The sequence below is a fragment of the Strongylocentrotus purpuratus genome, unplaced genomic scaffold (assembly GCF_000002235.5).
Source record: "Strongylocentrotus purpuratus isolate Spur 01 unplaced genomic scaffold, Spur_5.0 spur5_scaffold_2, whole genome shotgun sequence".
Classification (NCBI taxonomy): domain Eukaryota; kingdom Metazoa; phylum Echinodermata; class Echinoidea; order Camarodonta; family Strongylocentrotidae; genus Strongylocentrotus; species Strongylocentrotus purpuratus.
In genome coordinates, this window is record NW_022145605.1 from 29,750,184 (window position 1) to 29,766,223 (window position 16,040).

General features: G+C 36.5%; 2 protein-coding genes across 2 annotated transcripts; one reads left to right on the top strand and one right to left on the bottom strand.

The window, feature by feature from the left end:
- Positions 1-1,062: 1,062 nt before the first annotated feature.
- LOC105442041 lies at positions 1,063-3,727 on the bottom strand. Its single transcript, XM_011673790.2, has 4 exons — positions 3,670-3,727; positions 2,633-2,732; positions 1,734-2,015; positions 1,063-1,194 (listed from the first exon to the last, which is right to left on the bottom strand). Exons 1-4 carry the CDS (start codon positions 3,679-3,681, stop codon positions 1,121-1,123), a joined length of 468 nt encoding a protein of 155 aa, XP_011672092.1. The 5' UTR covers positions 3,682-3,727; the 3' UTR covers positions 1,063-1,120.
- A 3,041-nt stretch (positions 3,728-6,768) lies between these two features.
- Positions 6,769-7,909, top strand: LOC105442040. Its single transcript, XM_011673789.1, has 2 exons — positions 6,769-7,035; positions 7,497-7,909. Exons 1-2 carry the CDS (start codon positions 6,810-6,812, stop codon positions 7,583-7,585), a joined length of 315 nt encoding a protein of 104 aa, XP_011672091.1. The 5' UTR covers positions 6,769-6,809; the 3' UTR covers positions 7,586-7,909.
- The last annotated feature ends 8,131 nt before the right edge of the window (positions 7,910-16,040 follow it).

The following is a 16,040-nucleotide window of genomic DNA, read 5'->3' on the forward strand; positions in this document are numbered from 1 at the left end:
CACATGTAAATAAGCTCTTCGTCAAACTCTGTCTCTTTCCTCATCTATCTATCTCTGCACCCCCTCTTTATCTTCTCTTTTTCATTCTTATCACATTTGTTGTTCCTCTCTCTCTCTCTCTCTCTCTCTCTCTCTCTCTCTCTCACTCACTCTCTCTTTCTCTCTCTCTCTCTCTCTCTTTCTCTCACTCTCTCTTTCTCTCTCTCTCTCTTTCTCTCTCTCCACCTTTCCTCTTTTCTTTCTTCATTAGCTCTCTACCTTTGCATCATAATGTCTATTGCTGGTTGCTTGGCATGTCCAAGGCAATAGATATTGAATTCTTGTACAATGTAATGACTTCAAGAACAGACAAAAAAATAGTCATCGTATTATTCAGTACACATACATTTATTACCGATTTCTATATCTTTTCTAAAAAAAGAAGAGGATTGTGGAGAGATTTGTGAACATAAAGATCCTGACTAATATGATTTTAGAAATGAAAATTACTTTTCAATCATGATTATGTGAACATTAAAAAAAAAAAAAAAAAATATTATTTTTCTTTGAGGTTTACATGGTTTGCTAAAGAAAGTGCCAGTGGTTGACGTAGTCCTCCGTCAGCAAATGGTGATTCTTGGCCAATGTGCAATATGCCCTTTGACGCATCATTTCGGCGTTGTCGGTGACAAAAAGTGAACGCAAGCTCAACAGTGCAATCTTTGAGTTAATGGCGCATGCGCTTATTGCTTTCGAAGGCTTGATTAGTGAAGGTAATATACAATGTAAATGACACCTCGTTGCACGTTTGGAGTTATTTTCCTGACAAAGAACTGCGTCAGTACGGACGCAGTCTTTGGTACGTGCTTTATTTGAGAGTTTATTGCCTGTCACGGAATAGGCGTCATTTGTAATGCGTTATTACCTGAGCAAATCAAGCCAATTGAAGAAATAGCACATACGCACATCTTGTTTGCAATGTTCATTTTGCGTTCACAAGTTATAGTATCTCAATCTAACATGGTGCGTCAACGAACTCAATAGTCGCTGACGTAACAATGCGTCAGCAAAATGAGAACTCGTGCGGCGTTCCGGGCATTAACATTTAAGTTCGGCGGACTAGAATAGCACCATCACGGGTTTAGATACCGCGGCCACCTGGAGCTTGAGGTGGATTTGGTCGAGCAGTCGCAGGTGGATTTGCTTGTGACACTCCTAGAAGATTCAGAAGAAGAAAGGAAAACGGGTTAGGCAAAAATGTAAAGCCTTTAGAAAAGCTACTGCATGGCAATTTACAATACGACATTGGAGAAATGATCGTTAACATTGCCACAGTTGCTACATGCTATTTCACAGTTTAATCAAGATTCTTTTTTGAAAGTCTTAGATCCATTTTTTGCTTATTCAGTTTAAAAACCCAACCCTGGGTCTAAAATCAAAAGGAAAACCTAGACCTTAGAAACTACTTTTCTTTGTTAAACCCATCGGCCCATATTCTCCTGCAATTTAAACCCAACGCTTGGTTTAAACTTTTGTAAAAAATTGGGTACAAAATGGAAATTTGTTCGAGGTCTAAGATTCTTCTTTTGTTAAACGTAATTTTAGACCCAGCGTCGGATTTACTGAATTAGCAGAATACGGACCGATATCGAACATAACCCTAAACCCACCGACGGACTATAGTTTTAGTAAAATCCGGACCATAGTGTTTCATTTTCACGAAAGAAAATCAAAGTATAAAGTACTATACTTACTCCAGCAGTTATCAATTGCGCTACTATGGGCGAAGTGACGGCACGAAACTTCCATGGCATGACAAGGCCCTCTAACGTTCACGATGCGTGCACCTTCGGTGTAGCACAGCATTCCATTCCTCGCCATTCGGAAGAGCTGTCTCATAGATTCGTCATGGTTGATTTCCTTATCCTTCTCAAATATTTTTTTCAGAACATTCCAGTTGCACGTATATCCCTCATCCACCTTCTCCTTATTATACATCCCGCAATAGTTAGCAAGACGGGCCCCGGGTGTTATACCTGTGGATTGACGAAGAGCGATGCATTAATTTGAGCCTCTATTTATTATAATAATAATAATAACAATAATAACAATAATAATGATAAAAATGATGATGACAGATTCCCGACAAAAAAAGCCCCCGGAGAAATAGCCTCTAAGTCACTTACTCTCCGACAAGTAGATAATAAGCCTTACGTAAATTTCTCTCGACTACAACTCTCGAGGAAAAAAACCCCACTTAAAAGGGATAAACCTAGACTAACTACCATTGTGGAGACATAAAGCAATAAAACTGCTGAACTTAAAATAACATAAGTAATTAAACAGATGAATGGATCAATAGACAGATAGAGGGTTGAATTGAATATATAGAAGAATCAATACATAGATATATAAACAATTAAGTAAATACACAAATGAATTTAATTAAATAGATAAGTAAAAACGACGAGGCAAGAAAAAAGACCTTTAGCGTGCTCACTTTATAGTTGTGTGTTAAGTTAATTTAAATCACCCAAATTTGTAACAAGTCATTTTATTTTGCCGCGGCAACGTTTGTTTTGTGGTTAACCGCGTCATGGGTAAAAAGAGGCTTCAGTTTAATTTACTGACAATGAAAGGAAGAAGTACTCACCTCCAAATCTCCCTCCACCTCCGCCACCATACATCGGGAATCTTTGTGAAACAGAGACAGAGATCATAACAGATAGACAGAGTCCCAAGAGTAGCAGCTTCTGAAATCATATGATATAAAATAGACGTACACTCATGTCATTTTATAAAGTAACACTTCATATAATTCTTTAAAGTGTTTAATATGAGGCGTCGCTTGTAAACATAATAAAGTGTGTTTAAAAAAGAAAAGACTATCTAAGGACAGTATCATTCATTATTCACTGTAACATTAACAAAAACGTTATATATACGCACATATATAAAATTTTATTTATGTTATACCAACAGAAAATAAATAACAATTAATGAATAATGATTTGCACGCTGTAATTATTTACTAACAGCGATTTAACAGTATTCATTATTTAAATAAGTTGATTTAGACATTTTGAATAATGAATTGCGCACTTTTAATTACTTATGAATAATGATTGATATACTCTTTAGTCAGATTTGTTAAATTTATGATAGCATTTGTACCTCACGGGTATCAACTTCCAACATAGTTGTATAAGTTTCCAACGGATGCAATAATTATTCCAATACAAAGAAATCAGACACTACAATCTTCTTCAAAAAAAATAAACAAATCCAATTATTTCAGCCTCCTCTTCAGATTGCAACGAATGTTTCTTATTTAAAAGAATACTCTATATAATTCGAACAGATTGTTTGTTTAATAAATCCAATCATTCCCAGACTTGAACACTCTTCAAAAGTCTATCCGCTGTGTATTTTAGGAAAACGTAAGAGATATAAGCCAACAGGAACCTTTTATCTTCACAACAGAGCTCCGGAAATCCAGATTATTGAAAAGAAGCATATTGATTTGTCCTTGAATCGAAATGACTTTCAGTTAATCAATTATATTTCCTGGATTGCTTCGGGTGTTGAAAATCCAAGTCAGATGTAAATGTGCAAAAAATAGATGAATCTCTGCGTACAAAATTGAAAACTACTAGAAGAAAACAAATCTGCTGAAAAAAAAGAACTTACCGTTGCCGCCATCCTGTAGCTTTTGGTCAGCTGAGAGTCTGGACAAAAATATTTTGAAAGTTCCTGGTTGACGATACACTTGTTACTCGAATTGAAATGATGATCTTTCGTCCAATATCACTATACTTATACCTTTTGGTCATCGGGCGAAGTACAATCCACTGACATTTGTAATTGAGAGAAGATCTCTAATTACAGCCCCTGATTGCCAAAAATACATGTTGGATAAATGCCAGCCCTTAACATATATAATTTCAAAAAATTAATATGTACATTGAAAATATTAAAAGAAAACAGAGGTCAGCAAAGGGGAACATTGGTAAAGCCACTCACCATCATTCTCTTATTTCATTCCGCACAAGTATAATATTCATGTATTATATACATGTATGTGTGTGTGTATATACGCCTTTTGGTATTGTATGTTTCAAGTTGCACATCTAACAGTTCTGTTTTAGTTATTGTAATTTATGTTTTTGTTTTGTTTCCTTTTGTTTATGGTTTTTATCAAAACTCCTGAGGAAATATTTTGAAGCCATTTTTTTTTGTTCGCTCTTAAGGACATGGACTGTACAACCCTCCTTTCCCCCATATAGTTTGTAATGGTCAAGCGGTGCATTGTGTGTGATTTCTGAATGCTGACGTGGTTTTGCTGAACAATCAGCAAAGTGTGGATCCTAAGGTAAGTGGTCCAAATCCCTGCCACGGTACCAACATCCGTTTTCCAAGACATTAATCTACATTTCTACTCTCAATTTTTACATGGTTACCGGAGATGAAGAGATCACTCGAAGGCTTTGACCGACGACCGACGTACATGGGTAAAAAAAAAAAAAATATGTACCTCATGTGTCTCGGGATATTTGTTTTTAAATATAAGTGCATCTAATACAAATGCCGTAGAGTTATATTCCTGATATGAATATGTGAAAGTAAGTTCCCATGCAATTACCGCGTTCAGACATAATGGTCAGAACTGTTTCCTACACTTACCAAATTCCTTACTACTTAATCCTTACCCAAAACCTAACATGAAACCCAATTGAAATCCCAACCCTATAAATGTTGGATCACCGGTCAGAACAGGTAGTCCGGCTCAATATTTCAAAGTATTTTTGTATTTGTTTATTTTATTCGCACATAAATGCAATAGGGTAATAGTTGTTTGGTTAAATAGCAAGTGTTGTTATTTCTAAAGAAATCCTCCATTTTCTCACTTCAGAATATTCTTCAAAGTGTATCCTGAGTTTTCTCCAAATAAAGGAAGATTCGTATCGTGCCTTTAAGACTTCTATCTCAAATATGATATTCTTCAATATCATAATTTGATCATGGCTGGGTGTTATATTCCAAGATGTATTTTTGGCATATTTCTGAGGAGTTGTAAGGGGAGCTCGTTGTTAAATGACACATGAATGGATCATATTTTGAACCAAAAGAGCAAGAGAGTATAAATACTGATACGGGGTGGGCGATTGCCAGTTGGTAAAAGTTTGGCATCATCCAGCAGTTTTCAAGATTGTTTCTTTCTAATTTCGAGTCAATCTAAAACTAAAAAAATGACTATGACGGTAAGTGTGATCATTATACCCATTATGATTTCTTGGAAGTAGCTTCTGTTTGTATATATACTGTTTTTGCTGAGAGGGATTCATTTTTAATGTATTAACATTTTCTTCTCATTAGAAGAGAGCAATGAGCAACAATTGATGATTTCCGGCCGCCTCAAGAAAAGTTGCGCTTGTTATCTGGAATTCAATCTAGGACAACAGCTTACGTTCAGTGTACAGTGTTATTATCGTATTATCATGCTATCATATTATCCTATGCCAGACGATCAAATAATTAAACACATATTCAAACAAATAATATTGTTATTACAAAATGTGAAATAAAATGATTCCCAGTTTAGCTTTTCCTGCAGAAACACGAGGTGGGAAGATGAACCAAAATTGCCGCAAGTTTGATCGCATCTCTTTTTAAAAAAAGGCTGGAAAATAGTAACAAAAAAATGTAATATGTTGAACGATGACATGAATTTTCGTTTGTCTTGTAATTTCAGAAGATGATGCTCCTGGCAGTCTGTCTATCTGTTATGATATGTGCCTGTGCGTCACAAAGATACGGCGGATACGGAGGCTACGGGGGTCATGGAGGTGAGTAATTATTGTCATTAATGAAATTAAAATCCAATTAATCGTGGTTTAGAGGCATCATTTAACAATGTTAAATATGAGATACATGGCCCTATGTGTTATCAGTGTCTGTGATATGGTGTAATCAGGATATTGAAATCCTAAACATTGCGCTTCAAAAAGATCATGAAGTGCCTCAAAAAAGTAAAAATATTTGAGTGACCGGTTTTACCATACTTGTTTTTTCCCAATAGACTGTAGTGTTATAAAAAGCATCACTTAGCTTGAGAAAGTCCACAGGAGTGATTGAAAATCATAGGGTATATACGTCAAACAAGATGATTGATACCTTTTGTGCAACAGGCATTTGCTATGTTGTGATTTAGTTGAAGAAATTCATTGACTGTCATTAATGCCCATAGCACACTTGCGTCATTTTGATTGCGTTATTGCCTTTGCTATTCGAGAATGTAAAGGCAATTGGTCCGAGTGCCAGTAATTGGTCGCAATGTTTTTCGTTTACTTTACATTAACTATTTGTGCGACGTCATTCCCAAATAGCGCGTCATGACGGTTGCGCATGAGGCGTTACTTTACTGATGTACGTTTCCGTCAGCGACTTTGACGCGCGATGTAGTGTGAGAGGGATACCTACACAAAGAGACAGGAAAATGAACAAAGTGACCATTGCGTAGAATTACATGCGCGTACATGCATGTATTTTTTCATAAAAATTGAGTAACGTAGGCAATAGCGCATTCGAAATTACATCTCTGGTGGATAAAGCACTTAAAACCTTGCCAGTCGCTAGCGCATTCTTACGTCAAAGAAATAAAGCCCTGTGTTTAACGGGCATTTCGTACGATTCTTTTTCTACATGAGCGCGTGGGTTATACTAAAACCCTTTGCTCGATTGATGTTTATAATCCACTTCCGTATACAGGACCAAGGCATGATCCGAGCACCCGGCTCACGCAGTACTGTGGGTTATTCGCCTATGAGAAGATGGATGAGGGATATGGTATGTGCACCTGGAAGGTCCTGGAACAAATATGGGACAAGAGTAAGGACATCAACCGTGATAGATACATGCTAGAACTCTTCAGGATGGCACGGAACGGGATGTTGTGCTACGCCGAAGGTGCCCGAGTAGTCAACGTTCATGGACCCTGTGAAGCGTTGGAACTCGCTTGCCGTCCCCACGCCCCGAAAGTCATTGATCAATGCTGGAGTAAGTATGATATAGTAATTCATTGCTTCTATTAAACCCCCCCCCCTCCCCCCCCCCCCCCAAAAAAAAAAAAACAACTCTCGAGGCTTAAAAAATAAATTGACTTGTTAAAGAAAATCGCTTATTCATGCCACAACATACAATACTTTGCTCCTACTTCATTTTGTAACCTGTGATGCATGTGTTTTTCTGATGGCCTTATAATCAACATTCAATTTCAATTCAATCCTGGAGTAAGTATGATATAGTCATTCATTGCTTCCATTAATATAAAAATCAAAGAAATTTCGAGGCTTTAACAAAAATTAATCGACTTGTTAAAGAAAATCGTATATTCATGTCACAACTTGCAATCCTTCTACTCCAGCTTCATGTTGTAAACTGTGATGCATGTGTTCTTCTGATTGCCTTAGAATGAACATTCAATCGTTGTTCTTCTTTCTGTTTCTGAATACTTTTAGGGTTGTCCCAAGCCAAGCCACCAGCCGCCCCCGCCGCACCAACTCCTCGACCGGAGCCTCCTGCAACGCCCCGTGGCCGCGGCATTTAAAACCTTGACGAAGCTACTCAACGAAAGTCTCTCACCCACCTTCTCTTAAACTATTAAACTAATATGCCCGTTAAAACATGATGCGTAATTTTACTGACGGATGACTGCGTCATTTTACTGACGTATGACTGCGTCAACGACCAATGCGATCCTGGATGCGCCAAATGAGATAGAGATCTACATAACGTGAATGAAAATGTAACCATAAAAATAATACGCTGAAGTACAGGCGTATGGGTTAAGCACTTTCACGATTTTGTTTAGCGCGGTAATCGAAATGTCTCTTCGTGTATAACAGGCATTAAACTCTCATATGGTTTCTGACGTAGCCCTATATCAGAAAACATGTCGCATCGTGGGCATCAGGAGTAATGCATGTTGCATAATCCGCTTTCACTATTACCTACGCTAATCAAACCTGTGGGGAAAATTAAAGCATGTGCAAATAACACCATGCGTTAATATTTGTTGTTGTAAGGTACTACTTTTGCAATGACGTTTTGAAATACATTATGCCCATCTCTTTTTGACGTAGGAGTGCGTCAGACACTGACACGTTCTTTTAAACATGTAAACCATTTTTTTTTTAAATGTAGTAATAATTTGTATCTGTATGTTACGTTATCGTGATGATAAGTAAGTTCAATTTCCACATTTAACAATTCGGTTTAGAATATCACAATCGTGATATTTGAAATTTATTTTAATATAGCACGTTGCAATGATGAATGAAATTATTATTTGTTGTAGTTCTAAGCTTTAAAAATGCCAATATGCTTGTTTTTTTCTTTCATGAATGAATAAATCGAAAATGAACATATGTGTACTAAATCTAATTGAAACCGTTTTTCGTCTTTTCTTATGTAATAAGTTAATGCGTCAATATTATTCCTACACGATGTGTATTTCCTTGAATTTGACTATGTCGAAAGAAAGAAGACGTTGGAAATAGATAATAAAGAGAGAAATGGCTTTAATAATTCAAGAAAGACATATAATACCCGAAATGTAGATAAATAATTGAGAGAGAGGGAGAGGGAGAGAGAGAGAGAGAGAAAGAAAGAAAAAGGCAGATAGCCGAGAGCCGAGAGACAGACAAGAGGAAGAGAGAGAAACAGGGAGAGAGATAGGAGATATAAGAGAGAGTGGCAGGGAGAGAGAGAGAGAGAGAGAGAGAGAGAGGGGGTGGTGAGATAAGAGGGCGAAAATAATAGAGAAGGGGAGAATAGAAAACGTGCGTGTGGAGACAGAGAAAGAAAGAAGGTGAGAGCGCGGAGCAGAGATAGGAGAAGATCTGACGAATAAAGACGAGAATAAAATGAGAAAGGAATTACACCACGAGTTCGAGACGCACGACTGCAATACGATACATAAGGGAGAAGCAGAAAGTACTTTTAAATTTGGATAATTTTTTTTAGGAAACAGGAAATTGATTCCATGATTGTAATAATACTCTCTTTTCAGCAATTTTACACTCCATGAATGTACATTTTCCTAAACAATCGGTAATCATTTTTTGTTAAATGCCCAGATATTCCTTCTTTCCAACTGTGCTAATATCTGCATTGCTTACTTTTATTCTTGTTTCATGTAAACTGAGCAATTTGTCCTTTTTATTGATGAATATGATATATAATATAACACTTCTTATATTTACAGATAGTCGAATGACTTGCAGATATTTGTAGACTATCATTATATTTTCATTGGCTAAAGCATACAGGGGTAACACTTGTAAGAAAATGAAGAATGAAGTTAGGTGCATTTGTATCATCTGGATATAAACTAAAAACGAAAATCAATTTAGGAGCAAAAGGTAAATGAATATTAAGTAAGCCTAGGAGTGACCCCTGTGGGACTCCACATACAAAGATGTTATTAAGAATATCATTATCTCGCACATTCAGAAGGACTGATTCTCTATACATCACATATTCATTAGCGCGAGTAGCTTTAAAAGAACAGGTGATGCAGTTTATGCGACTTGCATGTTAAAGTACTGTTATAAATAAAATTATATGATTCTTAGCAAACTTTAGAGGTCGGGGATCAACGGACATGTTGCCGAACTGTCCATCACAAGTTTCGGGGTTCGGACCCCTGACACGGCACAACAGCCTACCTTCGCCACTTAATTATTTATAGTACGTAAGAATAATCTTGTATTCTGAATTTGGGTAATCTTCAACATAGTGGCTCGCCCCTCGGAAAAACACAGACGGATAAATGTACTTCACACAGGTAGGTATGTTGGACTTTACACACATGTCGAATCATCGTGTGGTCCTTGCTTATTTCTGACTGCTACTCGAAAAATTAAATGCGAATTTGCAAGACTACACGATTAAAGGGGGGTGCGGGATACTTTTCCCCTTCTTCCACGTGGCCCGTGCCTCCCGTAGTTTTGCCACTGCCTTTTCCTGTAATGAATTTTCGTGAACTCTGCTGACTTCTAAATGTTCAATATTTGTAAAGTTTGGCATGGGCTCAAGATCATGTATTTGGAGCCAATTTAGCTAGGGTGCTAACTTTATACCCTACTCCTGCACCCAAGGGCAAACTTATACACCCCTGGGGGTAAGCGGAGATGGTTTCTAAAATACAGACCCCATGGATAAAATTTCGCCCTTTTTGCAATGGTATACATGGTATAAATACCGGCATTGGGCGGGGAACACCAGTCGAGTTTTAGTAACAACTGTATTAACATCTAAAAGCTTTTCTCAAACTTTCGATTCGAAATACTTTGCACAACTACAACTGCACAATGGCTGCAACGGTAAGTGCGATAATTTTAAAGCAGACGTTTTCTTTCGATGCTCCGACACTTTCCCCGACGACAATTGCTCCTGAATTGATAACGTCAAAAAGTACAGGATTTGGGTTATGATTGCAAGTGGGTTGTAGGCTAGGTTTAGCGTTGAGTCCAGTGTTGAAGTTGGGAATTCGGTAAGTGTAGAAAATAATCGCGGAGCAATCGTCGCAGTAAAAAGTGTCGTATATAAACTGGAAACGATTTAATTTTGTTCACATTTTCCTGCACTGATTTGGTCTCTCAACCCTTCAAGCAATTCAAAAATTGATAACTTCCTGGCACGATAAGTAGCGTTAGAGTTGCTTATGGACATGTCAATTCTTTGTTAATTTGGGGAGGGGGGAGGTACTCTACGCTGCAAATTTCAAGGTGTCTTATCATAACAACGGACATATATTTCCAGCCTACTGAAATAGTTGTAAATTCATGATTTAAACAATAATATTAAAGCAATTTAATTTATGTTAAACAATATTGAGAAGTACAAGATATTTATTGAGTTAAAATAGCTAAGTAAAAGGAGGAGAGTACATTAACTGACCAAAATTGCTCTGTCTGATTCACTTGCGAAATTTTACAATTAAATTTACATTTGAAACTAATCACTTCATGTATTTTCGTAAGAATTGAAAGTCGAACATCATACGTTAGTACACAGAATCGAGCAGTTTTATTACAACTTATTCAAGGTGTATACAAGAAAGAAAATGCCCGAAGCACAAATATTGATCTAAGAACGAATTCTTTTAAATACTATCTTAACTTTATATTTTCACTAAACGAATCAAATACGATTTCGAAAACAAACTGATAATGATTGTCGTTGAAGTATGGAGTATGATTACTGCTTTTGGATTTTTGAATTTTGTCTGCCTTACATATTAAAATTTATTAAAGCAAGATTTAAGGCTTGCAAAAACAATTAATAATGGTAATAACCTGGAATTTTGTGCTGTCAATCACATAACTTAATTTCAGAAGATGATGATCGTGGCATTCTGTCTATCTGTTGGGATCAGTGTTACACAAGGAAACGGATTGTTTGGCATGTACGTCAAATACGGCAGATATGGCCCGGGTAGGTGTTTTCTTTCTTTATTTTTTCCCCTTTTCACGTAAGTTGTAGATTCCGTGCAACTACAGTGTATATATATATATATATATATATATATATATATATATATATATATATATACACTTATTACACGTTCACATAATTTTCGTCCTTGTTTTCACGAAGTGACGGTAGTGAGGAAAATCGTAACGCAAAGTGAATGCAATTTTTTTTCACTACCGTCACTTCGTGAAAACAGCGACGAATATATCACATCAACTGAATAAACACACCGACAGCCCATCACCCAAGCAAGGTAAAACATTTTGAAATTACATAATCTTTTCTAAGTTTATTCCCAAAATATTTCTCGTACTAATTTTGCTTTGTTCATGATGCTTGATTATGGTTGAGCGATATTAAGTTTGTATGACGTTTGTATATATTTGTTCATACGATGTATTTTTTTGTGTATGTGTTTGCACTTCATATATATATATTTATCTTGATATGACAATGGCTAATAGTTCTTAGTATAAAAGATCGCACGGAATCGCCAGTTAGACAAATTAGAGATGAAAATAGTTAATTGCTTGACCAGGCATACAAATATTTCCCTACGGTGGAGGACTCGTATAAAAGAATCAGATATATTAAAACTAAAAATGTTTTAAAACCTTTTAATTCTCACACGGCTTTGCCCCGGTCAATGATCACTGGAGTATAAACGAAATTCTTGAATGATTTAAAGGCTGTCCAGGGCCTGGACAGCCTTTAAATCATTCAAGAATTTCGTTTATTTATGATTTTCAAGCTGTGAAGGAATAATGCGAATTAATGCTAAAATACTCGACGGTTTAACAAATAGTATAGGGTAGAGGATAGATCCTTGGGGAACACCTGAATCAAAGTTCTTTGCGGATACGAATCGTGTTCTGTATGATAAAGTAATTCCCAGTCCATATGCAATGTGCATTGGTGATGTTGCCTAGCTGGGACTTATGTTGTTGAAAGCCTCGGAGAAGTCAAATTTGAAATGAAATAACATGACTTATGTTTGATATGTATGTTTCGCGAAATCTGAATTGGCGCTTGGCTGCTCTTGGCGGCTTTTCATATAGGACGTCATTTATTTCATGAGCGTGTGTATTGTCATCCCTTGTTCGGTTAGCGTTTGCAATCCTCTTTGATTTACAGGACCGATGCATAATCCCACTGCTCGTCTCACGCGGTATTGTGGGTTATTTACTTGGGAGAAGATGGATGAGGGATATGGTGTCTGCAACTGGAACGTCCTAGAAGAAGTTTATGACAAGGATAAGGATATAAGCCGTGATAGATACATGCTAAAACTCTTCAGGATGGCACGAAACGGAATGCTGTGCTACGCCCAGGGCGCCAGCGTCGTCCCTATTCGAGGGCCTTGTGATGCTATGGAACTTGCGTGCAGCCCCCGTGGACCAAAAGTCATTGATCAATGCTGGCGTAAGTATAACATTGTCGTTCTTTTTTGTGGGCGTTACAATGAAAGGAAAAGAAATGATAATGGAGATGATTTACATGCACTTCAAGGAAAAATCAAATTTGGTGATATGATCCTTTGAATTAAAGCAGAAATATGAGGAAAAAGGAATGTCCAAAATTTGGAGAAAAAATTAAACCAAAGCAAGTAAACCATCAAATGTGACCTCAATAATTTTGGAACTACCTTATCTTCACTGCAGGAGAATACCCTTTAAACCTTTGTTTATGTGGTGTTATTTTGTTTGTTCATTTAGGTTTATCTCAAGCGCAGCCCCCTGCTGGTCCACCCAAGAATCCCCGACCGAATCCGCCTACTGGCCCACGAGGCGGGGGAATCTAAACCCGTGACGGTGCTACTCGATTAATATCTCTCGCACTTTTTTTTACTAACGCCGATTGCGTTATTTCGATTGAGTTCATTACCTGCGTCAACCAAACCGAAGACGAGAATAAGCACATACGCCAATAATTACAAACGTTGCTTGCAATGTTTAGAATTTGCTCTTTTTTAAACGAAATCACTTGATCATGGTGCGTCAATGATCACATCAGTCTTTAGCGCAATTATACGTCAAGTAAACGATAAACATATGCGTCTATAATTCAAAGCATCGTTTGCTCTGTTCAATTTAGCATTAATTATTTGAAACATACCTCTGACATTGACACTCTAAAGCGTGTTACACACAAGCCATTGTTTGCTTGACCATTCACTGACGCAATCCTACGTCAGGCAAATTACGCCTCGTGTGCAATGAGTATAGTTAGATGGCCAGTGACTGATGCTGTTTTTGACGCGCAATGTGAGAGTGAAGTGATACAAATTAGCAATTGCAAAATGGACAGTGACACATTGCAGTGAGTTACTTGTTTTTTTGTTTCTGTTGGAGGAGGGGAATGGTAATTCCATTCCAAGTTTGCATTGTTTATTTTGCATTCAGTTTTTGCACAGTGAATTTTTCATCTTTACTCTTTCTCCCTCCGTAACCTTCATAAACGTTAGTAATATTGCAATATTTTGTTAGTACAAGTTATAATGTTTAATAAGTCATGAATTGTCAAACGTTTGCCATTGCTTTTAAACTCCTATCCCATGTACTCATCCAGTTACCAAGCACTCCCCTAACTTCTTGATAGCTTAAAGAGGAATATAATTACATGTTTTATTTTAATGTGACTTGTTTGTTTGTATGTAAATTTCCATCGTCAAAATTCAAAATCACTTATCAGTGTTTAGTCGTCTTGTATTGAGCTAGTGCTTACCCTGTAGCACCAACATGTGCAGTAGTATGTACAAAATATCTTGTTTGTAAATATTAACAAAATGTATATCTGCCTTGCTCTTCATGTAGGATATAAAGATCGAGAAATTAATATGACACTTAATTGAATAAAAGATGCCCTTTCTCCTGTCCGAATACTGTCAATTGATAATGTTTGAATGATAGAACAGGAATAGAAGGTTGATGGCACTGATGGAGTCAGAAATAAGTCAGAATCAGATAATAAAGAGGGTAAGGATAATAATTTTAAAAATAAGGGGCAAAGATTTTAAAAAAGAATTGTAGCTAGCGTATATATAAACAAAGGAATAGAGAGGCCGATAGAGAATAAGTAAAAGATAGATAAGAAATAAGGGGCAAAGAAAAGAAATGTCGCTAGCGTGAGATAGAGATTTTAGAATATAAGAAAGAATAGGGAGATCGAGAGACTATTAGTGAAAGACCGATTAGGAAGAGAGAGCGGCCAGAACGTATGATGAAAATGATATTTCTTTCTCATATCACTCACCTTCTCAATGTAATGACGTTCACTCTATTCTTATTTATATATTTCTCCTTCTGCCTCTTCTCTCCCTCTCTCTCTCTCTCTCTCTCTCTCTCTTTCCTTCTCTCTCTTTCTCTCTTTTTCCTCGTTTTCTTCTTCGTCTTCTTCTTCTTCTTCTTCTTCTCCTTCCTCTTCTTCTTTCCCCTCTTCTTCTCTGAATCAATTCTCAACACTTTTCCATGATAATGACCACGAGGATTCAAAATTGTATATATTATATCATTCTCTATACAATCACGTCATATGACATTGGCAATTGCTACATATTATTTTTAGGTCTTCTGTTTACCCTAACTCTCTCCCCGAATCCTCCCATATCTGATTATTGTATTGTATAAAGAAAAAGCCATCGACGTAGCCCTGATCCTATTTCGAATATGGATTAACGTCATCACTATCAGTCAGCATCTAAAACATGAGAACTTCTTATCAGTGGGAAAAATCAAAGTAAAACGGCAAACGGCAAAGTGAATTTCAGCATCGTATCAACTTCATTGTAAACTTATCCACTTGATTTGCTGACGAACTTTTTTTCCCACCCATTAGGTATAAAATATTGCTATAATTCAGTTAAAAAGAGGAAGTTCTAATAACAAATGATGGAATGCGATAGTGATAAGCGATCTTATCTTCGAGCTTCCCCAATTTTGACAGTCCTGAAAGCTACGACAAATACAAAATGATATACATTAATCAGTAACTTTAATATCTCATAAAAAAGCAAAGTTCAAATATAATACTATGTTCTGTAGACGATATCAAATAAAGTCTACCAGAAATCCAATTCAAGTGTCATGATTTTACAAATTTATTGATAAATATATAAAATAGATACAAATATTATGTGCCATTTTATATGACAGAAGATATATCTGCTGAGTAATATTCACCGGTTTTTTCATGAAAGGTTGGGATAATGTCCGTATCAAATACGTTTTTTTTTTTTTGTATACCTGTAACGTTGTCCTGTGTGTATACAGTTAACACTAAATTACTTCTACCCTTACCACCAGGTTTTGTAATCTTTAAGTTATCTAGTTGTCAATTGTATATTCACTATGAACATGTCGAACAAAGAAAGCGGACAAAATATACAGTTCCTCAGGTAGACAAAAGAACATCCCTTCACTGCTATTACGTAAAAAGTGAATATGCATGTGACACCTGTTCTACACATTTTTACATAATAGCAGTGAAGGGATGTTCCTTTGTCTACCTGAAAAACTGTATATTTT

What these genes read in the sequence shown, in the direction of transcription:
- LOC105442041 (XM_011673790.2), bottom strand. An exon ending in AGGTGGAGGGAGATTTGGAG is followed by an intron (nt 2,016 to 2,632) that starts GTGAGTACTTCT and finishes GTCAATCCACAG; the next exon opens with GTATAACACCCGGGGCCCGT. An exon ending in CGCAATTGATAACTGCTGGA is followed by an intron (nt 1,195 to 1,733) that starts GTAAGTATAGTA and finishes TGAATCTTCTAG; the next exon opens with GAGTGTCACAAGCAAATCCA.
- LOC105442040 (XM_011673789.1), top strand. Translation starts at nt 6,810, where the DNA reads ATGGATGAGGGATATGGTATGTGCACCTGGAAGGTCCTGGAACAAATA. An exon ending in AGTCATTGATCAATGCTGGA is followed by an intron (nt 7,036 to 7,496) that starts GTAAGTATGATA and finishes GAATACTTTTAG; the next exon opens with GGTTGTCCCAAGCCAAGCCA.